General features: G+C 39.4%; 2 protein-coding genes across 19 annotated transcripts in view; one reads left to right on the forward strand and one right to left on the reverse strand.

The window, feature by feature from the left end:
- Window positions 1-515, reverse strand: part of LOC126252405 (uncharacterized) — a 258,154-nt gene extending 257,639 nt beyond the window's left edge. Inside the window, exon 1 of the mRNA XM_049953296.1 lies at window positions 31-515. Coding sequence (XP_049809253.1) covers window positions 31-108 — 78 coding nt within the window. The 5' untranslated portion in view covers window positions 109-515. The remainder of the gene's footprint in view (window positions 1-30) is intronic.
- LOC126251919 (mpv17-like protein 2) lies at window positions 204-27,556 on the forward strand. 18 transcript variants are annotated; one of them, XM_049952658.1, is made up of 5 exons: window positions 204-225; window positions 7,183-7,322; window positions 9,144-9,408; window positions 20,997-21,123; window positions 26,654-27,556. In XM_049952658.1, the coding sequence occupies exon 5, from the start codon at window positions 26,667-26,669 to the stop codon at window positions 27,279-27,281; it is 615 nt and encodes a 204-aa protein (XP_049808615.1). In that variant the 5' UTR covers window positions 204-225; window positions 7,183-7,322; window positions 9,144-9,408; window positions 20,997-21,123; window positions 26,654-26,666; the 3' UTR covers window positions 27,282-27,556. The 18 variants fall into 18 exon arrangements, with proteins under 18 accessions (XP_049808615.1, XP_049808608.1, XP_049808611.1 ...); XM_049952654.1 differs by lacking the exon at window positions 204-225 and adding an exon at window positions 738-872; XM_049952655.1 differs by lacking the exon at window positions 204-225 and adding an exon at window positions 777-914.

Below are 27,556 nucleotides of genomic sequence, written 5' to 3' on the forward strand. Positions count from 1 at the left end.
ACTAATAAAGAATCTGAATCTGAATCTTACCTCAATTACGATTAAATCCCAGTACGCCTGCAGATCTTCGGGCGTAATTCTTCTTTCGCTATCTGTGTTGTCAGCCATGTCCAATAACTTGTGAAAAAATTGTATCTTGTCATTGATAAGTAATCGGGTTGAACCTTTTAGGAAGCAGAATGTTTCATGAATACTCTTTTTCACCGTCAACGCCAAATTTGAAACGTAAGGTTAAGTCATACCAATAACAGAACGTATTTGGCCAACGATATCCTCACTGATATTCCGATTATCCTGCAAATTACTCCATTCTTGGCACTTCTGAGTTAACGTTTGTGTCTGTTCATTCGCTAAAGTTCGAAAGAGCTTCGTTTCACACATGACGTGCTTGATCACGAATCCAGATTTAGGGAAAAAAAATGTTTGTGATGTCTCCGAAGTTGGGTCCGATGGTTTACTGCATAACATACAATCAACAATGTTATTCATCTATTTACAGTTCTTAACTTCCTGTGAAGATGATGCTCGACCCATATGATTTTCTGTGACAATTGACAAGTTTCCGCCACTGCTTTCCGTTGAAACTGACGAAATGTGAATTGGAAAGGGTTCCGGAGGGAGGTGGGATGATGAAATATGAATGCCAGTAGTTCGGAAGCCCAATTTTTACATCAGTAATGTTGTTGGACGTAACAAATTGCTACGTTGTGCTTCTCACAGATAACTTACTAATGAACATCTATGACGGCTACAGTTGACATAAACAGAGTGCACGTGTTTGAAGTGCATGTTGTAGACAGTACTGCCCGCGTGATTAATGTGCGAAACAACGGGATGTTTCGTAATGGTCATCCTATAAAGTTTCAGACAAGGTGCTGAGATTTTACGTACTGTACATTTAGAGATATAGGGAAGTAAGTGGGTTGGTAATCATTTGTTAATAGGTTGTTATGGAAAAGTACATTTATTTGTTGTCACAAATTAACTAGCTACTCTGTAATTCGATTGAACGAAATTTGTGACGAAAATCTTGATACCGGATGGCATTTCTAAAGAGAAGCAAGCCTCCAAATAGGAGGCTTAGAATCAAGGTCGTAGCCCTGCTGCACTTTCGTTTTAGTTTTCGTTTTTGTGGGTTATTAGTTCCTTTAATGTGTAAGCATTTTTTGCGAAAAAGTTATTGCAATTATTTTGTTACATATTTTCCAATATAATAAAATGTCCTCATCAAACGCAGTAAGCTAATCGTGAAATATGGACGTAGGTGTACATTAGCACCGTGAAATTGTGCCTCTTGAGTACATGCAGCAAGGAGACGCAGAATTGTAAATTGTCAGATTTCAAACATTTTCCCAAATATTGTTCCTCTTCTGCGGTTCTTTTGTTGCTTCTGATTTTTGCAGATTTCGTAGGAGAAAAAGACTCGTTTTTTCCAGTGTTATATAAATCATTAAATCTGATATTGGTTTTGCTTAACATGATCAGTGTCCTTGAATTTAGTTAAATTACCGACAGGAAGTGCTACCTACTTGCCAAACTGTGATGTAGCCCACAACTCCATCAAGGTTCTTGCCCACTTTGTATTGGCTTTACGATCATGAAGTTAAAATAAATAGGCCCATGGCATTTGTACTGATTAAACCTATCTTCTCGTTATGTGATCATCGTGTTCTTTAACATAACAGATATCCCTGTTCTTGTACAATTTGTTTACGTTAATTATTTTCCAACAATTTTTTTTCTTTCGTGTTATAGTGTTATATATATTTATATATATATATAGTGTGTTCCCAGTGAAATCGCAGAAATCATCTGCTAACGATTTTGCTTTCTTTTGTTTATTAATACAGCCAATGACCCTTTTCAAATAACATTGAATTCGTCGTCATAATACAATGAAAATAAATTGATCTAAAATATATATACAGTAATTTTACGAGGATAGTACAGGTGAGAGCTGTGGCCATGATGAAGGAACCGTCCTGGCATTTGCCTGTACATCTACATCTGTATTCTACAAACGACTATGAAGTGCATTGCAGAAGCTCTGATCCATTGCTCCAGTTATTAGGACTTTCATTCCATTGATGATGTAAAGAACGATAGCTTAAATGCTTCTGTGCTTGCTGTAGTTATTCTAATTTTGCCTTGTTGATCCCTATGGAAGTGATACATAGAAAGTTGCAATATATTCATATATTCAACATTTAGTTTGGCCTAGAAACATTCCAAGTTAGTTTTGACAGGATAATGTGCATCTATCATAAAGTGTTTGCCAGTTAATTTCTTTCACCATTTTCATGACTTTAAGGGTCGAACAACCCTGTGAACTTTTGTGCTGTCCTTTTTGTGTATCTGTTCAATATATCCTGTTAGTCGGGTTTTGTATACAGTAATCGGAATACATCTTACCAGCGATCTGTAGGCTGACAAACATTTTACACGCTTCCAATCCTTGATTTTTAGTGTGCCAGAAAGTTTCATATCAGCACACACTCTGCTGCAGAGTGAAAATATCATTCTGCAAATAGTCAGTATTTGCACCACTTTGAAATATTATCAAGCTCTGACTGAAGATCTGCGGACTTTCTTCCAGTCAGTGCTTCATTACAGGTAACTGCTTTGTCTGTGAAAAGTCGGAGACTATTATTAATATTTCCCACAAAGCCATTAATATTCAGCATGGACGTCAAGGGTCCCGTCGCACATCCATTGGGCATGCTTGTAGTTATTTCTGCACATGTCGAGGACTCTCCATCTAAGACAATGTACTGTATCTGGAAATGATATATGAAAACGTAAATTGGGGTGGCTCGACAGTTCAAAATACATCCTCATAAATATTAGGCCAGTGTCTTAACTACTGACAAGCCTCATTTGGTTGGTCCCTAAATATTGTATGATGATCTTTGATAGAAACACAGTCTGCATCACTGCACATATAAAGGTCACCTACTTCTGGCTCTGGAGTCATGCTCGTGCTGCTGTGCCCCTTTGTGGACAACTGACTGCAAGCTGATAGACATGCCACTATTTCCCAGTCATGTCTTCATCTCTATCCACATCGGAAACTGAGGCAAACAAGAAAGATATTGAACTGAGGATAATAACAAGTCTACTATAGTACATAGTAGAGGGTGGTATTAATCAAACCTTCGCTAATTGAGAGGGCTCCATGAGAGAAGAGTGATCATAGGACAATGAATCTATGTGGAAAAATTTGTGAGGACATGTGGAAGAGAAACAATGAGTAAACCATTGTAGAAAACACACGTTAATTTCCGCATGAGAGGGTAACATCTGTTAATTGTGGGCCACATTTACTTTCCAGGTTACAAATATTGTGCAATGTGATGACCATATGCGTACAAAGCAGCCTGGAACTGTGCTAGAGACAGCAATTAAACAGTTGTTTACAGCACATTTTGAATGATGGAGTATGTAATGTTCAGCTGTCATGGCACAGCTCATCCACTGCTTGAAGGTTGCACATTGTGTGATGAACTCTCAGCCATGGCAACAGTAACTTCTTCAGCAATCTGTGATCCAGTTGGCTGTTGGCCTCTCCCGGGAGGAATTACCAAATCACCAACTATTTCTAACTTCCAGATCATGTTCTTGAAACCCAGTGGACCTCTCCAGCCTTATGATTAAGTCCTACTCACTATGTCCAGACCCATGTTGATGCAACTGTAATTCACACTGATGCTTGTGTTTCAACACTACGTCTCCATACCAATTTTGCCACTTAACAGCAAATCATGACACTAACACTACTAACAATGCAAATCTCGCAGTGCACAGAGTGAACATCATTCCTATTAAGTTGAGTACCCATACAGTAAATAGATTCCTGTCTACAATGGCTCAAATAGCAAAACTTTAATTATGACCATTCTGCAGGTCTTGGCACCTGATTTTTCTTATAAAAGTATTACATTGTGATCATGTATTGTAAAGTGACAGCATGTTGTAAATATCCCCTTTCATTATTAACCGCTTCTCAGAGTCCTTTACGTAATGAGTTGTAACTCGCGAAGCACATTTTAATTTTCATTTTAAAGAGATATATTTTATTAACCTCTTTCTGTCTCCTTGGGCACCTTATTATACAATCCTAACATTTTGATGACAATCTTTTTGCCAGTATTTTATTTCACATTGTAAAATACTGTTTTGAGTTTTTTGTTTTTACTTGAAAAATATAAGTCCAAATTAGCTCTTGTTCCATGATTGCATGTAGAACTATTCATAAAATACATGATAATGTTTTCCCTGATATACATAACAAATTGATAGATGCACTCACTTGGTGCTATAAGGATATCTGCTTTTCCAAACAGCTCTGTACAATTAGCCAGACGCTTACTTCAGAATATTTGTCTTATGGTCCTTTTTTGCAGTTTAAAAGCTGTGTCCATGTTTTGTGCCTGTGATCTTGAGAAGATAATCACATAGCTAAGAACTGAGTGAACACAAGAATAGTATGTCACAACAAGAAATTGGCAGTTATAAACTAATGATAGAACCCTAAGAGCATAACATGTTGATTACGTTCTTTTTGCCAGTAGCTTTGCATGTTCATTCAGTGTTAACTGATAATCAATATTCATCCCTAAAATAAAAAAAAAATAAATAAATAAAAAAAAAAAATTATTTTTTATACAATCTATAAATTTACCATCTGTGCATAATGTGACAGAATTGTTCCTTCTTTATGCTGAAGTAAACTTGTTTTATGTTCGGTTTTATTACATACCATTGAAATGTAAATGTTTGCTTTTTGTAATAGGAGTTCTGGTGTTCTATCAGTAACTAGGATGTTGCTGTCATCAGCAAAGAGAAGTTTTTCTCGTTATCTTTACTGTCTGAAAATTAATTGATGTAGCCTATATGGAGAATAGAATTTGACCTAATGCAGTATTGTGTGGAACACCTATGTTTATATTTTTCTTGTCTGCTAATTGTTTTACTAAACATTTGTCAGCCTTTCACACCACTTTTACCAACTAAGACTGGAAACATTCGTTTGCAGGTCCTCTTACTACTAATGTCTCTAACTTGTTTAATAGTATTTTATTGTCAGCAATGTCAAAAGCTTTGGATCAGTCTAATAATATGCCTGTAACACAGTCGTGCTTGTCAAGAACTTTAAATACCAGTCTTGTGAACTCTGTAATGGCCGGTGTTGTACTTCTCTCAGTTCCGAAACCAAACTGCACTTGATTAAAAAAGTTTTGTGTGTTTAACTCGTGATTCATGCCGATTTTTGAGAATGCTGACTGTAGTGACTGTCCTGGATACCTTCTTTTAGTAAGAGCACAATTCATACTTGCTCACACTGGATTTGTATTAGGAGGATGACAGTTTAAATCTGCAGCTGATCATCCTGATTTAGGTTCTTCACGATTTCCTGAGGTTTTAAGACAAGTACTGGGATGGTTTCTTTGAAAGGCCATGGTCAACTTTCTTAACAGTCCTTTGTGATCAGGGCTTGTGGTTTGTGTACCTAATGACATCATTGTCAACAGGACATTGAACACTAGCAATTGGCCCGCATCTCGTGGTCGTGCGGTAGCGTTCTCGCTTCCCACGCCCGGGTTCCCGGGTTCGATTCCCGGCGGGGTCAGGGATTTTCTCTGCCTCGTGATGGCTGGGTGTTGTGTGCTGTCCTTAGGTTAGTTAGGTTTAAGTAGTTCTAAGTTCTAGGGGACTTATGACCACAGCAGTTGAGTCCCATAGTGCTCAGAGCCATTTGAACCACAAGCAATCGTACTGTCGAAAAATACCTGAACTAAAGGATTCATTTATTATGTTTGTTAATGGGGTTTGTATGCGGGTTTGTATGCTCTCAGAATGTAACATCAGAATACAAGAATGGAACGTCAAGTATGCCTGCTGATTTCTTATTTTTTAAATTTCTGTAATGTCTTGCTGACTGCAAGCTCTGTTGTTGGAATCATCAGCATTGGGCTTGCTATGTAAAGCATTGTGAGTGCTACATGTCTCCAGTCATTTTTTTGATACACCGTCCCTATCATTGCTTTTAAGCCTTGTTCCAGTCACTTTTAATACATTAGTTTTCTATTTGAATATTTAATCTTTTTTTAATCTACATTGTTGTGCTAAATGCTGAAATTCAATAATTTTTCACAATCTGAAATGTGATCAAAAGGTGGAAAAGGGCTAAAACCTCTGTTTAGCTGATCAATAGACAAACTGTGCAGGTTTTCCATGGTTTCCGCTAATCACTTTGAGTTCCTGGCCATTTTTTTTCTTCCAGAAATAAATCGGGTAATTCCTTGGTCTGTATTGTATTACCCTAATGCAGTTTTATGACCTAATAAAGCATACAGGTAATGTCATTGGTATAAACAACATTGTTATTATGTGGCTAGCTGAATATTTTGTTTGTAATTGACATTTTGATTCCGTGATGTTACAGCACTTTCTTCTTTGCAATCTTTGCAGAATGAAATTTTCACTCTGCAGCGGAGTGTGCGCTGATATGAAACTTTGTGGCGGATTAAAACTGTGTGCTGGACCGTGACTTGAATCTTTGTTTTGAAACATTATTATGATACCATTTTAGATACAAAATCATTTATTGGGTTTCTTGATGGCTGTTGGCCTCTCACAACTGCAGTTTTGTGATTTTTGTTAGTCCAGTCTGTTGAGTGCTCAGCATGATTGTTTTCCCCAAATAGCATTGCAACTGCTTTTTGTAAAGTGTTTACTGTATGAAACATGCCATGTCTGCTCGTCATACTTCTGCCAGGCAGTCAGCTGAATGTTTATGATCATTGTTTGTGGATTGGGTCTTTGGCGTCACCAGTGATAGTAAAACCATTTATGTCGTGCCTTTAGTACATCTGAGTAACCTGAAGATGTTCAGTGAAGGAAACTGATCATAACACAATCAATGTGTAACACTAAAGCTTATGTGGCTTTCTTTAATCACTAGCCAGCACATCATTGCTTCACAATTACTAAATATGTATGGGAATTAGCTGTATGTCCTAATCTCCATCTCTTCTCTCTCTTTGTCCATCTTCTCCTCCTCTTCCCCCCTCCCCTCCCCCATTTGACGATTTCCTCCTCCCTCTCTGCCACCTGCTGCCCCCCCCCCACCCCCCTTGTCTCTTTCTCTGACTTTGAGCCTTGTTTATTTGTGTTGCAAAGGAAACCTCAATTGGAAATGGATTAATGGGTAAATAAGTTGGGATTGTTGGTGTATGGGGTATAAGACACCTCTCCAGCTGCTGGATCAGAGGATAGTAGCTTCAGCAACAGTATTTCACATGGTTTTAAGCTGCAACCAGGTAGGACTACAAAGTTTCACACGATTCAGATTCTGTAGTCATATTTTAATCTTAACTTAATAAACCATATATGCAACTTTCCTGTTTTCAGCTGAAACTGTATGTGAGGAACAAAACAAAACAGCCACTGTTGTGAATGAGAATTTTGTTTAAAATTGTATGTAAAGAGTAGGGAATATGTATAGGGGAAACAATTTGTTTAAAGGTTTAAATGCCCCAATATCATAGTTAAAATTGAGTATGATAAAGAAAAACTAAACCATACATTTTCATAGCATAGCATTTTATTTTTATTTCTCTTATTTTATTTTGTCCCTTAGCTTTTGGTTTTAACAGAAAACCTATACAGTGTTATTTAAAAAAATATATATATATAGTCTATGTCCATCTGAATGTTTGTTAGAATATTGTGCAAAAATTAAAAGGAAATTAATCCAGAACTTTTTAACTTTTTGCCAAAAATGTGTGCCTATGCATCAAGTATATAGTATATATTTAAAAATATATAGTCAGTTGCTGTGCAGATAAAAATTTGAAGTAAATCAGTGAAGAACTTTCTGAGATTTTTGCTAGATGTGGACATATGCCCTATTTCAAATGGTTTCGGAGATAGAACACTTTTGATGTACATTTCTATAATTTTCTGTATTCATTGTCATTGCTTACAATGTACCACAGTAATATAGAGGAAGTTGAGACGAGCATTTTGAAACAGGACGCTTGTGGTCTAACAAGTCGGAAAACTGCCTCAAATTGGCCTACGAAAAGTACCTAAGCTACAGAGTACACCCCTCGCGCAAGATTTTCAATATTCCTGCGATCTCTCTGCGCAAACTATTAGTCCTATGCAAAAAAATTAGTAGGACCTTTTTCGTAGAAAATTTAATTCAGTTTAATTATGTACTGAGACACACTTTCATCATCGGAAAGTGCGGTTTTCAAGTTATTAAAGAAAAACGCACAAAAGTTATATTAAACGTGCTCTATTTCTGAAACCGTTCGCAATAGGGCATATGTCCATATGAAGTTTTTTTGTGCAGAATCACTAATGCTGTTGCGTCTCGAAGCACGTACCTTTCCTCCTGACTTGCGCTGTGTGCGTGCGTGCACGCGTGTCTCTCTCTCTCTCTCTCTCTCTCTCTCTCTCTCTCTCTCTCTCTCTCTCTCTCTCACACACACACACACACACACACACACACACACACACACACCTCTACTATAATATTAAAAGAATTTGTAGCCTATGTCCATCTGAACATTATTAGGATAAAAATGATCAGTTGTGGACAATATAATGTAAATGAATAGATAAAAAAGTACTCACCCAGCAGGGGAACACACACACAAAAGGGTTTAATTTTTACATACGTTCGAAGCCTTCTTCTGGCAGAAAAGTTGAAGGGGAAGGAAGAGGGGCGAAGGAAATGGACTGCAGATGAGTCTTTCGTTCTCATCCCATCCGGTAAGTCTCCCCTGATGCAGGGTTCTGGATGAATTTTCTAAGCTGTACCCCTTTCCCTAAATCTCTACAGTCCTTTTCCTTCAAACATCTTCCTTCCCCCACAACTCTCCTGCCAGGAGGAGGAGCCACTGGCTCCAAAAACTTTTAAAGTTAAACCTTTTTGCTTGTCTGTTCCCCTGCTGCTGCATGGTGAGTAGATTTTTTTTTTTGGTCTGAACGTTATTAGAATAATGTGTGAAAATCTGAAATAACTCGGTCTAGAACTTTTTGGTAACAACTTTAAACTATGACTTGTCTTTACATAGTAGTACAGATTAAAAATACTAGCAGATACTCACCTTGCCATGTTATCCCAACAGGCAGACCACAAGATATCAATCACTGCACCTTGATGGCAAAATACTGTTATTGCATGAGAAATGGGTCAAAAAAATCAGAAGCTTAGTCAAATTTAAGGATAAAGGAAAACTTGAATCATTATTTGTTTCATAGATCACAAAGAAAGATAAATGGGTTCATCAAACCTGTGGAACTGGAAGCCAGCATATGGAAGACCACTTAACATTGGCATCAGAATGTTAAGGACTTCCTTGTAGAGACAAACAAAAAGGATGGTCTCAGTGGGTGAGTAGACTGAAAGTCGTGTGTCTACTTTTCTCAGTGATGTATGCCATTACTGCCTCTGTGTCCTCTTCATCTCTCATCGAATGAGCTAGTGCAGGCGTAAGACACTGGGCACGTATTTGCGAGGGCAGCAGTGCAAATTCTCATCATGTCGGCCAGATTTAGATTTTTCCATAACTGTTAAATCTGAATGCCAGAAAAGTTACTTGGACAGGGCATAGCCAATTTCCTTCCTTAGCTTACCTTACACCATTTGAAGCCGGAACTCCACCTCAAATGACCTTAATGTTGATGGAACATTAAACCGTAATTTACATTTCTTTTATTATTCCCCTCTCACCTCCCTTTGGGCAAAGATGTTGTAGCAGTTCTGCCTGTTTATTTATTTCGTTTGTTGTCCTCCATGTCAACATACTGCATTGCTACACTGGCTGAAAATGGGGTTTGTAATTTGGACACTGACTACTGTAAATAATATAGCTGACAGATGCACAGTTGCGTTTCAGTGTCTTTTACTTTCACTTTTCACAACCCCCACCCCCATATACACATTTATATGGCCAGTGCACTGTTGTGTAACTTCCCATAAGCCTCATTAATAATTAGCTGGCAAACATCCACATACTGCTACAATAATTTCCTGTTGAACTTCTAAGAGCAGTAAAAGCTAACCACAAAGCTCACAGTTCTTGAAGAATAATCAGGTACGTATGGAGCAGACACTGTCATTGTTTTTACATGTGGCCTAATTGTTTAACATTTATTCCACAGTTAAGTTGAAGCATTGTTGTTCTAACCAACACTGGTTTCTTGTCTGAAACTCGGCCGTGGACTGATTGCCTTGTGACCAAAAACCGGGCCCTTATATATCCTCACAATAATAGGTACATAACTTCAGATTGTTTGAAGTTAAATTTACAGAAATTACAATTAAAACTTAACTCATTAAATTAACTGAATACATTGAAAAATTGGTTCTTTTTAACAGTTTCTTCTGCTATGAGGGTTAAGCCAAATTATGTGTTTAAATCATGAAATTAACATAATATAGTTATATAAACAATACTTTTCAGAAAACTGTTAATTACTGTGGAATTGATTAAGGTCTGGCTTTGCTAACACGTTTTCCAATAGAACCAAATAAATACTTCAAGAATACTCTTAGTTGTCCTTCCAAATGTTTATAACTACTACAGAATTTATATTTGTGTGTATGTCAAAAATAGGAGTAGCTGAAATAAATTAGAAAATCAATTACATACATAAAACTAAGCACAAAATTAGATCTGGTGTTATATTCTTTAAAAATGATGGCCAACCTTTCTCTTTTATGAAAATGTAGATTAAATTCACGTTTGTTAATGGTAAATTGTATAAAGTGAAAAAACAATTTAAGGAGGCAGATGGCGAAACAGGAGGGGAATTAAAATTATCGCTACTTGCTTCGTCGGAATGTGACTTCATAAGCTCTCTCGGTGAAATAAATTGCGGTACTATTCTCGGGTTTCCAGGCGAAGCTGAAGTTCCAGTTGCAAACTGAGAATGGTATCTCTGGACAGGAACATTTTTCCAGTGTCACACAGCTCATCTTAGCAGTACTACTTTGGTATATCAACTTACACTAGACAGTGGGGTGCTGTCGGCACTTTCTCCTCGATCCAATCTATTGTTATCCTTTTATTAGCAAAACTGTTTATTTGGTATGTGGCAAAACTGTTTATTTGGTATGTGGTGTGTGTCAAAAACCCACAGCTGCATTGCTATGGGGTCATCCTAGGATAGTTAGGTCTGTTATCCATTAGTTCAAACACACTGAATAATGAAAAGTGGTCAGCACTTTGTACATCAATGATGTTAACTAATTCGAAGACCCGACCTATCAGAAACCAGCCTGACTTGGAACTTGGCAGTCTGTTATAGGATAGTTATTTTCATGTTCAGTTTTAGATATTTGTTTTTAAAAAATGTGATATGTAAGGAGGAGTGTGTCATGTCCACTACCGAGCTAGTATGTGCATATCACTTTCTGTCAGTCATGTTGGAAAGGAACCTGTTCCTGCTGGAGTGACGCTGCAATAAAGTTAATGAGCTACAAGTCCATATATCATTTGAATGATTATTTTATAAAATTAAATGAGTCAGTTTACAGGATTTGTGTACATGATTTTTAGGTAATGAACACACATTTTTTTAGTCCTGCTCATATAACTGCACCAAAAAAAAAAAGTTTTTTTCCTTCAGGCTACCAGCTCTTAACAGAAATTCCTCCATGGAATAGGAGTTGTTCAGAAGAAATGGCTTTGGGTTAGATTTAAAACGTGTTTTTCTTCCTGTTGGACACTATACTATTGTTGCTGTATGTTGAACTCCTTTCTGAGCTGCTGAAAGCTTTAACAATGAAAGCTTTTAGTGTCATAGGCATGGACATCATTATTCTTTGAAAAGTGTGATGGATTCTCTATGAAGAATTTCATTAGCAGGTAAGTGTGTATCACGATGGTGTAGTTACAATGCCTAACCTCTTGAAGAGGTACTTATGTGATGATCATGGTGAACACCACATATTATTATTACCGGTAGCTTTTGTGTGGTTCATACTTTTTTTCTGAAGTGGCAAGTTATCCAAGAGAATTATTCCGTAAGGCGTTGCTGAGGGGAAATATTCAAAATGTCAGGCAGTTGAAACTTTGTTTTCAAGACTAGCAGTTATATGAAGAGCAAAAGTAGCTGAACTTCATTGTTTGAAAAGTTTGGTAAGATGCTTCTTCCATTTCAAATTTTCATCAGTATGCCGCCCCCGGTAGCTGAGTGGTCAGTGTGACAGAATGTCAATCCTAAGGGCCAGGTTCGATTCCCGGCTGGGTCAGAGATGTTCTCCACTCACAGACTGGGTGTTATGTTGTTCTAATCATCATTATTTCATCCCCATCGATGCGCAAGTCACTGAAGTGCCGACAAATCGAAAAACTGCACCCGGCGAATGATCTACCTGATGGGAGGCCGTAGTCAGACGACATTTTTTATCAATACGCATACCCAAAAATTTCTAGCATTCAACCCTACTTACCGACTCCTGTTCGTAGGCTATCTCAGGTGTTGATATGTTTTTATTTGTTGTACAGAACAGAATTTAGTGTGCTTTCTCAGAGTTTAGGAAGAATCCATTTTCGGAGAACCACCACTTAATAATTCTCTAAAGAAGAAGGAAAAAAAAAAGAATCAACACACTCTTCTGTGGCTTTCTCTATAATGATATTCATTATGTCACTAAGCTTTTCCCCCACTGCTTTGCCCCTCACTTTCCATCTACACGTCTCCCTTTTCCACCTGCCCACACTACTCCCTCTTTACTTTCCACCTGCCCCATGCATCTCCCGCTCCCCCTCTTTCTCTTGTTCTGTCCATTGTTTCCTCTGTGTCTGTCTATCCCCAGCCATGCTCGTGGACTTGTGTAGCCCCTGCAATACAGTTCAGGTAAGCAGGTCGATACTACTCCCACAACACACTTGTCAAGCAGGGCTGGCTGCACATCAGGGCTCGAAAATCATTTATTTGCCTCTTACATACAGGCTGCCGTGCAAAGCAGGCTGAAACTATTCCAGCACAACACGCCTATCGTGCAGGGCAAGCTACATGCTAGGGCCTAGAGAACACTTTCGTGCCTGACATGTAGTCTGCCTTGTAGAGCAGGTTGATTTGGCAAGCTGTTACTGTACATACACAAGTTGCTTGTTGTGCAGGACAGCTTATACCCTACAGGCTGGAAGAAACCTTTGCCTTACACATACGGTGGCACCATGTAACTGCGTGCGCACCATTTGATGTTGCATAGCATAGCACCAGTGTGATTTCATGCCGAAGAGTAGGTGGTCACACAAGTTATCGTCCACTACCGAACATGCAGGCGAGTAAGCAGGAACAACGAGGAGTGATTAGATTTTTGGCGGCAGAGGGAGTTGGAGGCCATGAAATGTATAGAAGGATGAAGGCAGAGTACGGTCTGAGTCATTAAAGTGTTGTGGAATGGACAATTCCTTGAGGGGTGCGAGTTACTGGAAGCAATGCTCGTCCTGGACAGGCTCATTGTGTCATCACACCGGAAATGGTTGAATAAATGAATGCTTTAGTCTTGGACAACTGCAGAATCACCGTGGAACAGATCCATTGGATACTGGGTAATAGCGTGGGCACTGCCCACACCATAATGCATGACTTGAACTTTTGAAAAATCTGTGCGCAGTGGGTTCCCCACCAACTGACTGCCGAACAGTGCAATATTTGAATGGCGCGTCTGTGAGTCATCTGCAATGCTATCATGAGGAAGAATACGACTTTCTGTCGCGTATTGTCACAGGTGACAAAACGTGGTGTCACAATTTCGAACTGGAAAGCAAGCGTCAAAGCAAGCAGTGGAAACATGCGATTTCACCACCTCCAAAGAAATCAAAGGCCGTGCACACCAGTTCTGGTAAGGTCATGATGTCCTCCTTTTTTTGACCACAAGGGCCCACTGCTTGTCGAGTTCCTGGAATGGGGAACCACCATCAGTGCCCAGTGCTATCAAGCCACTTTACAAAACCTTAGACGAGCCATAAAGTCGAAGGCATGTTGTCCAATGGTGTTATCCTCCTGCATGATACTGCCCACCCACATACGGCCAATGTGGTAAAGACAACATTGCAGCAGTTTTGGTGGGAAACACTGGAACATCCACCGTACAGTCCTGACCTTTCACTGTGTGACTTTCATATGTTTCGACCTCTAAAACAAACTATTTGCGGAAATTTATTCACAATGGACGAAAAGTGTGTGATTGGGTCCATGCCTGGATCTGACAGCAACCTACTAGCTACTTCAAGGATGGAATTGACCGACTAGTGTCACAATGGAGTAAATATGTCAACTGTTTTGGCAACTATTTTTGAGTGTATGTACTGAGTTGTTGTTGTTGTCGTCTTCAGTCCTGAGACTGGTTTGATGCAGCTCTCCATGCTACTCTATCCTGTGCAAGCTTCTTCATCTCCCAGTACCTACTGCAACCTACATCCTTCTGAATCTGCTTAGTGTATTCATCTCTTGGTCTCCCTCTACGATTTTTACCCTCCACGCTGCCCTCCAATACTAAATTGGTGATCCCTTGATGCCTCAGAACATGTCCTACCAACCGATCTCTTCTTCTTGTCAAGCTGTGCCACAAACTTCTCTTCTCCCCAATCCTATTCAATACTTCCTCATTAGTTGTGTGATCTACCCATCTAATCCCCAGCATTCTTCTGTAGCACCAATTTTCACATCTGTCAACACCTGCTTGCTTTGAGATTGGAATTATTATATTCTTCTTGAAGTCTGAGGGTATTTCGCCTGTTTCATACATCTTGCTCACCAGATGGTAGAGTTTTGTCAGGACTGGCTCTCCCATGGCTGTCAGTAATTCCAATGGAATGTTGTCTACTCCGGGGGCCTTGTTTCGACTCAGGTCTTTCAGTGCTCTGTCAAATTGTTACTTTACACTAGTAATGCCCCTTATATATTGAACCCATCTCCTCCATCCTGTTTCTGTGCCCACCTCATCTCCTCCCCCACCCACCCAAGAGGGCTCACATCCCTCTTGTGAGTACTTGCTTGCCCACAGTCGGCCCTAGCCTTTGTCTATCCTTCTACTTTTCCATTGGATAATTTTCTTCGTGCCGATTGTGCTTGGATCATGTTTGTGATTTTGGACACTCACTTTATTCCCTTCTGCCATTCTACAACTTTTCATTCTTAATTATATGGTTTCCTTGGTGGGTTTGACTTTGTACTCCTTTTCCAAATTTTGCTGAAGGGGAGGTCACCCAGTGCAGTGTATATTCTGCTTTCGTGCTTTTCCCTCCTCGCTTTCTTCCTTTCTTGCAATTTGACTACGCACAAAACCTAGCAGGGTTGCCATTCCATTGTGGAGGGGGGGGGGGGGGGGGCGTCAAGCACCAGAATGGTGGTAGCTCTGACCACACAGGATTCGCACTGTTGGTGCCTGAGCTGGAAACTCCCCACCCAAACCAAGGTGTATGTGCCTCTCATGGTTGGGGCAGGGGACTGCAGGCAACAGTTTACTGGCCAGGTTGCCATTGCTATAGATGAGTGAAGCCCATAGACAGGTCCCCCGTTTGGAGTGGGTGGTACCATGGCGGAAAATTCATACATGAAGCGAATTTAACTTTCTTCCTCTGGTGGCTGCAATACTCCAGCATTCTCTTCAGAGGGGTATATTATTATAATGAAGAGGGATATGATCCCACAATGTTTTTCTTTCCTTGTTTACATTGTGGGAAGAGGGACAAACCAGATGTGTGGGAGTGAAATTCTTCACCAAATAAGTAGTATATATTTGGACTGATAGGGATACTTTTACTGCAAAGAAACCATTGTTTTTTGTCGAAAGCTTAGAAAACAAATTTGGGGAAGTTGAGTCTCTGGGAAAAATGTGAAATGGTTCATTATTAATTAAAACTTCCTCTGCTGTCCAATCTACAGCTCGTCAGGCATGTGATTGTCTAGGTGACTTACCTGTGAACAGTATCCCACACAAAACTTTGGTTATGGCTTAAGGAATCATCTTTCACAAAGATCTTATGCTCCAGACACGTGAGGAGCTCTGGATCAATCTCCAGTGGCAAGGTAGACATTTTATCAGGCATGTACAAATAAGGCCCAAGGATAATTGTACAGATACAGGCGTTTTTATCTTAGCCGTTGGATTCTGAGAGGACATTTGTGGATGTGGTTCCATCCCACTGGTGACAGGCAATGATCCTGTGATGTGACTTGTCCTCCAGGCCCCTTCACACACAACCTGGCCACCAGTCAAGTGGTTATTCAGTGGAATTGTAATGGGTACTACTGTCACCTGCCAGAGCTACATCTTATATCCTCCTCTTCTATGATTTGCATTGCTCTTAAAGAAACACACTTCACAGATAACCATTCTCCAATAATCCGTGGTTGTCTTGCTTTTTGTCAGAACTGTGCTGGTTCCAAGAGGACATCTGGTGGGGATTTGTATTTTGGTTCATACAGATGTTATCAGTGCATGGATTCCCCTTGATACCTCATTGGAAGCCATAGCATTGTGGGCACAAATGACATCAGTAATTATCGTTTGCAATGCTTATCCTTCTCCCAGCAGGCTCCTTATGTTGTATTGACCACATTGGGAACCATATGGAGCCCACCATTCAGAACTTTTCAGCTATCAAACTAACAACCTCTTTCCCAAATCTTATGGCTTCACTAGATTGGTCACTACACGACGACTTTTATGACAGTGACTGCTTTCCGGTGACTGTCCTGTTTCCTTGCCATCACCAGACTGACTACCACATTGGACACTTCACAGAGCCAATTGGTCTTTGTATGCCTCTGCTGTTACATTTGCTGCCTCGTGTCAGTTTGTATTGGTGAGGAGGTTGTACAAGGCAACTCAGACAATATCATCCACACCACTGGAACTGCTACTCCCCTTTCAACAGGTCCTCCCATCATCAACCAATGCCGTTGTGCACCAAAGACTTTGCAGTTTAGCAGTTTAAATTGCCGACAAGCCCCATAATGGTCATCGTCCTTTACAGTCCTGCCTTATCACTTTTAAATGACTTCGCATTAAGGTTCACTATCTAATCAAGCACAGTCAGGAGGATTGCTGTCAACCCTATACCTCCTCCCTGGCCCAAGCTCCATGGTCTTTGGTTTTTGTACCAATCTTATCAGTTCAAGCAGAATACCTTGTGACCAACTTTGCAACAGCATTGCCATCCATTTCCTATCCAGCTTCCTTTCTACTGCAGAAGCAACAAGTTGAAGACATCCCTTTATGTTTCACTCCCCTCCAAGCTCAATCCCATAATGGACCTTTCACTGACTGGGAACTACTTCAGGCTCTTGCCTCATCCTCCTTGGATGGTGCCCAGGCCACGGATTAGACTTATCTGTTCCAAGGGTCTAGTCTCTGTTGTCCCCCCAAGATCCTTCAGTGTCTTGTTACGTCCAGTTTTTGGAAGTTCAGAGGTGCTACATCTTTTACACTGATGGGTGTAAGACTGCGAATCAGATGGGATATGCTTTTACATCCCCTGCTGGTATGGAACACCATTTGTTGAAGGGAATGTGTAGTGTGTTTACTGTAGTGCTGACAGCTGTTAGCAAAGCCCTCCATTTTGTTAAACATGCATCCCTCGACTGTGTGTTAATATGTATCTGACTCAGTGAGCAGTCTTTAAGCTGTTGACTGACAGTATTCTTGTCACCCTTTGGTCTTTGATGTTCATGAGCTTCTTGCTGACCTTCGTCGTGCTGCCTGTTCAGTTGTCTTTCTGTGGGTCCCACGTCATGTGGGTATCCCAGGGAATCAGTTGGCCAACCGTTTGGCTAGAGCAGTGCTTACTTGCTTCCTGTTTGCTTTGCTGACCCCAAAATGTGATTTGTAGCTGCATGCGAGATCTCTGCTCCCTCAGAAACAGAACATCCGGTGGGCTACTGCCCCATCCAATAAACTCCACACTATCAAAGAGACCACTGCAGCTTAGTAGTCTTCCCTTAACTTCTCCCAGAAGGAATACACAGTCGCACATCATCTCTAAATCAGTCATACCAGATTAAACCATAGTTTTATTTTGTGTTGTAGCGGATCTGCTCTATTTATTTCATTTGTTGTCCTCGGTGTCGATGTATTGCGTTGCTACACTGGCTGAATAATGGGTTATGGATTCCGACACGGACTCCTGTAAATAATGTAGGCGACAGGTGCACAGTTGCGTTTCACAGTACTTTAATTTCACTTTTCACAACCCCCAAATAATACACAGTTGTATGGCCAGTGCACTATTTTTCAACTTTCGATAAGTCTCATTAATAGTGTGAAGGCAAACCTCCACATACTGCTACAATAGTTTACTATTGAACATTTATGAGCAGTAAGAACCTAACCACAAAGTTCAGTTCTTGAAGAATAGAAAGGTATGTATGCAGCAGACACTGTCATTGTTTTTACACACGGCCTAATTCTTTAATACTTATTCCACAGTTAAGTTGAAGCGGTGTTGTTATCCCAACACAGGTTTCCCATCTGAAACTTGGCCGTGGACTGATTGTCTAGTGACCAAAAATCGGGCTGTTAAATATCATCACAATAATAGGTACTGAAACTACCCATTGTTCGAAGTTAAATTTACAGAAATTACAACGAAAACTTAACTCATTCAATTAACTGAATACGTCGAAAAATTCCTTCCTTTCAACAGTTTCTTCTGCTACAAGGTTTAGGCCGAATTATTTGTTTAAATCGTGAAATTAACAAATATAGTTACACAAACAATACTTATGACAAAATTATTAATTACTTTGGATACATTAAGATTACTGCTATTTCGTCTTCCAAATGTTTATAATTAGTGCAGAATTTATATTTGTTTGTAAGTCAACAATAAAATTTGTTACGAAACATTTACTGATTTCACCATATAATGAAAGATACTAAATAGGAATAGTTAAAATAAATTTGAAAATCAATTACATACATAAAACTAAGCACAAAATTAGATCTGGTGTTATATTCTTTAAAACTGAGAGCCAACCTTTTTCTTGTCCGAAAGTACAGATTATATTCACATATGCTAATGGTAAATAGTTAAAAGTAACAAAACGAATTTAAGGAGGCAGATGGCGAAACACGCTGGGAATTAAAATTATCCCATCTTGCTTTGTCACAGTGTAATGAGCCACTCCCACATTGCAGTTGTGGAGCCTTAGAGACAAGAACTCTTATCTTGGCAGAATACCCTCTCCTTTTTGCCCTCAGTGTTAAGGATGAACTTCCAGACTAATTGCCTCTAATATTGGAAGATGATTCAGGGATGGTTGAATTTGTTCTCAGTTTTTTCCATGAAAGTGATCTTTATTCTCAGTTGCAAGATTGCAATCTACTGCCAGAACAGAGGCAGGATGGATGGACGTGTCTGCTAGGTCTGGCACTTCCCCCAACTCATACTCCTTGACCAGGCTTATCTTTCACCCCTCTTTTACTCTGTGTAAATTACTTTTAAATTCAGTTTGCCTCCTTCCCTCTGCACACAGTTTTCTATTCTGTGTGTCACACTGTGTTGAATAGGGGTTGCTCTTGACTATAGTGAATCAAGGGTGGGACAGCTGTGGGTGTGTCATCTCCAGTCACATGTAGAGCCCCAGGGACACCCACTTTGTACTTCCCTATATTGTTCACATTGCTTTTGTTATTGACAGTACAAAAGATGTCCATTATGTTTGTAGCCTTCTTGTTTTTAGCATTATGAATCTCCTGACTAGGTCAGAAAACGTTGTGGGGTTGATGTCTCTGCCTGGATGCATCACTCGTGGGCTAAGGGACTGATGATCTTGTTATTTGTCCCCCAATCAACCAGCCATCCACCTCTTCCTCCCTCCATTTGCCCACCTCATCTCCCCCTCTCTTCGTACATTCTCTTCACTCTTCTCTTTGACCATATCTTCCTAAACGTCTCATTTTGCATCTCCCATTAGTCCACCTTCCACCTGCCTCATGCATCTCTCTCTCCTTCCCTCTCACTATCCATTTCCTCCTCCCCTCCCTCTGTCGATTCCGTGACCTGTCCAATTCAACCTGTCCCCAGCCGTGCTTATTACCACTTGTAGTCCCTGCGACACAGTTCAGTAAAGCAGGCCAGTACCAGTACTGTTTCCACAACACACCTTTCATGCAGGGCCCCTGATATACAGGCTGCCCTGTAACCTGGATTTTAGATCTTCATTTTGAAACATTTTAAACATTCATCACAGTTTCACTATAGCCTTCTGTGAAAGGTGTATGTAGGGTAATGTCATCAGCTATAAATAGTTTTCTCTTCCCTGTGTGAGACTTTTACCCAAACTGAATGTACAATATTTTGTAATGAACTGTAGTACAGTACAGAGGTACAAATGCATGTACAGTGTCATCACATTATCTTCTTCGCTTTGTAAATGTCCTCCAAGTATTTTTGGGGATATAGGCAGCAGAGAGAAGAGAGTAGATCATGAGGATTCCTTTCATCTTGTATAAAAGCAGAAGAGAAGTACATCAGTTTGATGTATAGGAGAACCCTATTATCTAGGAAAACTGATTGTCATAGTAATTAGGCAAGGGGATATTGTTGCAAGTGGTCCCATGTTTTCCTCGGCCACCATCCCCATGTTGCTTGGGTGATTCATAGATCAGTGTGAGTAAGAATGGCCAAATCAACTTCAATATTGAGTATTCTTGCCTGGTCACATTGATGGTACAAACTGATCTACATGTACTTGTATATAGGACATTGCTCTGTAATATATGCCCTTTTACTCTTGCAAGATAACCCACTATTTTATATTCTGTGTGCTGCATTTTAACAAGGTACTTTTTATATTTGGACTTGGTGTCGACTTTGAATATAACTGAGGATCTCAGTCCAGGTGATACAGGTTGAATGCTGTATGTGTGTTTTGATTTAGTGTATTATTGAAGTCACATTTCAATATCAAAATGAGTGGTCAGAACTTGAATTACTGAAATTCGTTCTTTTCAGCCAGTTCTCGGTGAGCTGTAAGATTTCAGCACTTACCTTCCAACCGAGGGAAAACTCCTGTAAATGCTGGCTGGATGTAGAAGATAAGACCTGTATCAGTTGATTTGCTGGGATAATACTGCCTCGGGTAAAATAAAATACGTGTGTGTGTTTTTACATTTTTTGTGTGTTTTTGATCAAAATTATTAAAATTTTAGCTGTTTAAATCACATTGTCAGACAATAAATAGGTCTTCAAGCTTTGTTGGTCAGCACTCATACACACACATTGTCATATTCATATCTACATTGCAAACAAGCAGCTCCTCACTGGTAAAGTATTCCACTGTGTCAAATGGTCAAGTATTTAATTTAAAATCATCAGAGTACTGGAAGGTCCATTTTGGAGAGGAGGGGAAAAAAAAAACCTGTTCTAGTACATCCTCACAAGTTTGAAAAGGGGGGAAAGGCACATGTGTATATAAAAACATTTACACACTAGTGACAGTTTTATGATATCATATTGATTCATTTAATGAGCTAAAGCTGTGTGCCAGACTATACTTGAACCCAGATCTGTATTGCTCGAGTTTGCCCCACTTCCCACTTCAATGCGTTAGCTATTCAAACAGTATTACGAGGGGCGTTTGAAAAGTCCGTGCAAAAATAAAAACTACTTACGTGTTTGGGGTAAACCTTTTTTATTTATTGATGTAGTCTCCTTTTAGACTTACACATCATACAATGCTGTTCTAATTTGTTGATCCCTTCCGAATAATAGGAATTGTCCAAGTCTGCAAAATAGCTATTAGTTGCTGCAATCACCTCCTCGTTTGAATAAAATCTTTGTCCTGCCAGCTGCCAGCCATTTCTTCAAATTGGGGAACAAATAGTAGTCCAAGGGAGCCAACTATGGAGAATGGGGGGGGGGGGGGGGGGGGAATTGGAATCCTATTTCCATTAATTTTGCGACCACAACTGCTGAGGTGTGTGCTCTAGTGCAGTGTCGTGACGGAAAAGGACATTTTTGCGTTCCAGTCACTGGCATTTTTCTTGTAGCTCAGTTTTCAAACGATCCAGTAATGAATAATATTCACCTGTAATAGTTTTACTCTTTTCTAGATAGTCGATGAGGATTATCCATTGCGAATCCCAAGACAGTCGCCGTAACCTTTTCCGGTCGAAGGAATGGTCTTCGCCTTTTTTGGTGCAGATTCTTCCTTGGTAACCCATTGTTTAGATTGCTGTTTGGTCTCAGGAGTATAGTAATGTATCCATGTTTCATCCACAGTGACGAAACGACGCTTAGTCCTGCGGATTCTTCCTGAATAGCTGCAAACCATCCTTGCAACACTTCACATGAGTCCGTTTCTGGTCAAGCATGAGCAATTGCGGAAACCATCTTTTCTTATGTGCAAATGTTAATGCAAAATATTATGTACCCGTTCATTCGAGATGCCCACAGCACTAGCAGTCTCAAGCAACTTAACTCTTTTGTCATCCATCACCATATCATGGATTTTATCAATGATTTCTGGAGTCGTAACCTCCACAGGGTGTCCAGAACGTTCAGCATCACTTGTGCCCATATGGCTACTCCAAAAATTTTGAAACCACTTATAAACTGTTCTAATTGAAGGTGCACAGAGTCACCATAATGTTTATCAAGCTTCTCTTTAGTCTCGTGACGCGTTTTGCCTTTCATAAAGCAATGTTTAATCACCACATGAAATTATTTTTCATCCATTTTTTGACAATCACGCTACTGCTTTGATTCACATGAATGCCAACACGAAGAAATACACCAATATAGCTGAAACTTGGTGTGTGTTTTTTCCAAAAATGCTACTAACTAAAGATTACCTCGATATGCGCCGGTGGACTTCCCAAACGCCACTCATAGTGCTTACTGTGGCCTCCTGTGGCACAGAGTCTTTGTATGGTGAGGCTCCGCTGTACACTTGACACCATAAAAAATGGCCATAGCCGAAACTTGCATTACCTGTCATGTTATGCAGGAGAGACACATTACAGCATGTGCAGAACTGCTCATAAAAGTAAAGAACAGTTGTAATTGCAAGTGTAAGAGAAGGATTAACACCTCTTTGACACTTAGCTTAAGGATACATCCTCTAAAAACACTCAAGAAAACTGCACAGTGTGATTCGTAGCATTGCAGACCGCATAAAGGTGCTTTGTTTCATAATGTGAAGTCAAGAGTGGTAAGAAGTATCTAAACATTGGCAGAAATACCATAATGCATTCATAACTCAGTGGTCTAGTAGGCAACTACCTGGTAACTAGGTTTGGTTTGTATGTGACTTGATGCTTTTTTTCACATTACTCCATCAACTTGTTTAATCTGTAGACATCATTGGGTTAATATAATTAACAGTTTATGATTTTTATTTAGATATATTCGGCTCTCAAAAGGAGACAGCACTTGTCTCCTTTACCACTTAACTTCCCATCCAAAGACTTTCAACTTCACAGACTGCCTGCAATTTGTGAGGGAGTGAGTCTATGAGATGCGTAATAAATCTCTCATCTTCTGCTGTCTCTTCCCAGGCAGCTAGAGTGACATTGCAAATATCATCACAAATTTCTGGCGCAGGGTCAGTCCAGTTTCCTTTCATGGTCCATTTCATCTATGCCTGTATGTTTTCAATAGGGCTTTGGTCTGTTGCAGGAGGCGGCCAACTGAGAAGAGAAATCTCATTCTGTTCTGCAATTTTGCAAACCACTTCTGTGCTGTCACTGGTGTGTCTAGGAGACTGGCCCCATTACAAACATATTACTCCATCACGATAAAGTTCTCACACTGATGTGACCATAATATTACTCATAATATGGGTATACTGGGCAACATAAAGTCAATTATCTATCTAGGGAAGCATTCCAAGTCCATAGTAATACATTCAGGCCCAATCTGCCACAGACGCATGCCCACTTCAGGACGACTCGTGGATGTATTTGGGGTCGAAATGGGCACATTGTAGCCTTTATCCCTTACTGGACCATCATGTGCTGAGGACAACACGAAATTATTCCATAATTTCACATTCCACCAGCCACCACTGACATTTCCGTTGGAAAACACTAATCAACAGACTTTACGATCATCATGGAGACTGTCCTTGATATCGCGTGCTAAATGGTCTGGCCTCCCAGAGCTGGCACCAAACCATATCCATCGATCTGAGAAACTCAGAATTATGTATCAGCTGTACCGCATTTCAAAAAGTATTTTTCCATGACATATTGACTCTTTCATTATCCTGGACAGGTTTTGCTACACACCAAAGTCCAGTTCCCAAATGCCCACTGGACTCTCCAGTGTCTTGATAATGTTTTATGCATTGTAAGCAGTGCGCTTTTGTACACCATAATGTGTGCCAGCCTCTGATGCCGATAAATTCCCTTCCTCCACAAGAACTGTGGCGTGGTCACAAATAGCTTGTTGACAATGAGGCATGATGTATGAGTAATGTGGTACGACTGAAAGCAGTGTGGTGCAGGTATTTATTTGACTTTTCTTGTGTACTGTTTTGGCTGTTGTAGAACAAGTGGTGTACCTACAGACCTAACTCACTATGACACATTGTCAGTTTGTTATCATGTAATATCTAACACTGAAACTGAGAGAAATTCCCATGTATTATGTCAAAAACAGGTAGTAAATTGAAGTATTTGACTCCACAGACATTGTTTTCCACCAGAAGTGACTCATTAATTTATAGCCAAAATTCTGTCACATCTTTTGTGGGGGCATTTGTTGCACATCATCGAAATTTGTTTCCTATGATACAGTGGTGGGCTTCATATAAAAATCTTTTTTTTTTTTTCCTTCATAATATCTAGCCTGCCAGTTTTACTATTTCACACTGATTATTTAGATAAGTCATTAGTTTGTGATGGTAACTTGTTCTATTGTTATTTGTTTAACATTATTGTCTATCGTTATATAATTCAAATTTTAGCCACACCTTTGTGGTGGATTGACTCAATGTATCCAGCAGATAACTTAGTGCAGATAAGATGTAACACCATTTGTGTCACACAAATGCAGGGCAAAGAGGGACTATTTTACTGGATTCTAGGACATGTGGATTGAGAGAAATTATATACCTGATAGAACAAGAAAAGCAGTCTGCAAGTTTTATGTCCTACATAGTACTGCAGACAATTGAATGAAAAACAGCTCATGAAAATGTTTGTGCTGACACTCTGAATACCATTGACATTGATTACATTTATTGACAAAAGTGATTGCATGTGACAGACTTTTTTCCCCACTTATGACCAGAAACTAAATGCCAATCCACGCATTGGAAGGCCCCAACTTAATTGAGAGCGAAAAAAGCAAGAGAAGATTCAAAGAGCTTAATGATTCTTCATCCTTCTTTCCTATCCTCCCCTCCACCCCGCACCCCCTTTCCATATTCATGGAATGGTGTATCTACAGTAGGTTTCTGAAGGTCAAACTGTTAATCATCACCATCTTGAGCTTCTTGCTCAACTACATGGCAAAATCAGAAAAAAAGACACAAATTGTGGAAGGAAAAAGTAATGGATTCTGCATCAAGACAACACACTGGCTCATACCACATTCTGTTGCAAGGTTATTAGCAAAGTGCAGCATCCCAGTGTTAGAACACACACACACACAGGTCAGATATGCATAGAGAAAGGAACAAGATTTCAGTCTGTTGAAGCAGCGAAATAAATAAATAAATAAATAAATAAATAAATAGTGGCTCGCATCATCAAGGAGTTCAGAGGAAGACTTCCAGCACTGTTTCCATCAGTGACAGATCCGCATGGGTATATTTGAGAGTGACAATAACTAAATACGTATTTTTTAAATAAACTCAAACAATGGAAAATCGAGGATGGAATGATGACAGTATTATCCTATCCTGTTCATAAATAAAACGTCTTGCAGGACTAGTAACATTGTTGTATAGACACACCTTGTTTGACCTGTTATGGGCTTCCCATCAATTTTAGGTTGTAATGACATGATATTAAGACAATTTTCGTGGCATCAGAACTCACCAGTTTGACTTTGTAGGCCTTGTTTGAATGTATTAAATGGTTGCTCGTCCCTCTTGTAAAGTGTATAATCAACCAGTTGTGTATACCTGCTAAATTCTATACAGCACATTTACAGTAACAAGAATATGCTTACAGATACTCAGGAATGGGTCTGCTTCATTTTAATGACAACATATACTAATTATATCACCAGTAATTAAATCAATCTACTAGTCCACTTTGTGATGCCCAAAGTACATTACAAACGGCAGTCAAAATTTATTTATTTAATTTTTTTGCCTTTAGCAACTTGTATTGTGTTTTGATCAAATGAAGTTTCTCTGTGCATTTGCCCAAGTGCTTAAAGAAACAAATGTGCCAGAAAATTAGAGACTCGATGATGATGATGATGATTACCTTTTTGGACTTTATTTCATATTAATAAAGGTATTACTGTTGCTTCATAGTTAACTGCTGAAGTAGTACTATTAATGACTGAAAATTTATTTTGTTCTGCCTTCTGTTACTTTAAGGCTTCTTGCCCATAAGAATTGTAAGATTATTTAAATACATGCCTTTTGTGTATGGTTTACCTGAATGACTGGGAACAGAATGCATTACTTTTTGGTGTTTATTTTGTAGGTGGCAGCCAAAAATGCAGTTTATGAGACTTAGTAAACTCCATGTGCTGAAGCAGTTGGCAAGTGGATGTCGAAATGTGGGACACACTATGTTCAACAAATACCTTCTTCTCACCAATGTTGGAATCTCCATGTGCCTCTCTGCTACTGGTGATGTCATCCAGCAACATTACGAGATGATGCATAACGAAAGAAAAAATGTGGAGTTAATAAGAACCCGAAACATGTCCATATCAGGAGTTACTGTTGGTGTTGTATGTCACTTTACATATAACTACTTAGATAAAAAGCTACCTGGAAGATCTCTGCAGACAGTTCTGAAAAAGGTTGTGGTGGATCAACTTGTATTTTCTCCCATATATTTAACTGTGTTTTTCTTCACTCTGGCCATATTAGAGGGTTCTAACTGGGTGACACTAAAGAAAGAAGTTACTCACAAGGCGTGGCGGCTGTACCTAGCAGAATGGCTAATTTGGCCTCCAGCACAAGTAATAAATTTCTATTTTTTACCAACAAAATTTCGTGTGCTGTATGACAATACCATATCTCTTGGGTTTGATATATACACTTCATACATCAAACATAATATATCTATTGAGGAAGAAAAAGTGGCTCTAGAAGAAAAGTGATCAATATTTCTTGCTTAGATGCTGTAACAATAATATAGTGGCTGTGATAATAAAAGTATGTCATGTTCATTTCGAAGGTGTTCCCTACTCTTATTTCATAAATGGGTCAAAAATACTCTTTTATTTATTGTTTTGGTATTAGAACAGTCCTTGCAGAGAGATTGTTAAGTAGTGAAGTTTATATGTGAAATGAATTGTACATTCCATCCTGTTGATAGTTCAACACAAGTGTACAAATAAATAATGACCAATAAACGATGCTTAAACTGAATAAA

Source organism: Schistocerca nitens, chromosome 4 (assembly GCF_023898315.1).
Source record: "Schistocerca nitens isolate TAMUIC-IGC-003100 chromosome 4, iqSchNite1.1, whole genome shotgun sequence".
NCBI lineage: Eukaryota > Metazoa > Arthropoda > Insecta > Orthoptera > Acrididae > Schistocerca > Schistocerca nitens.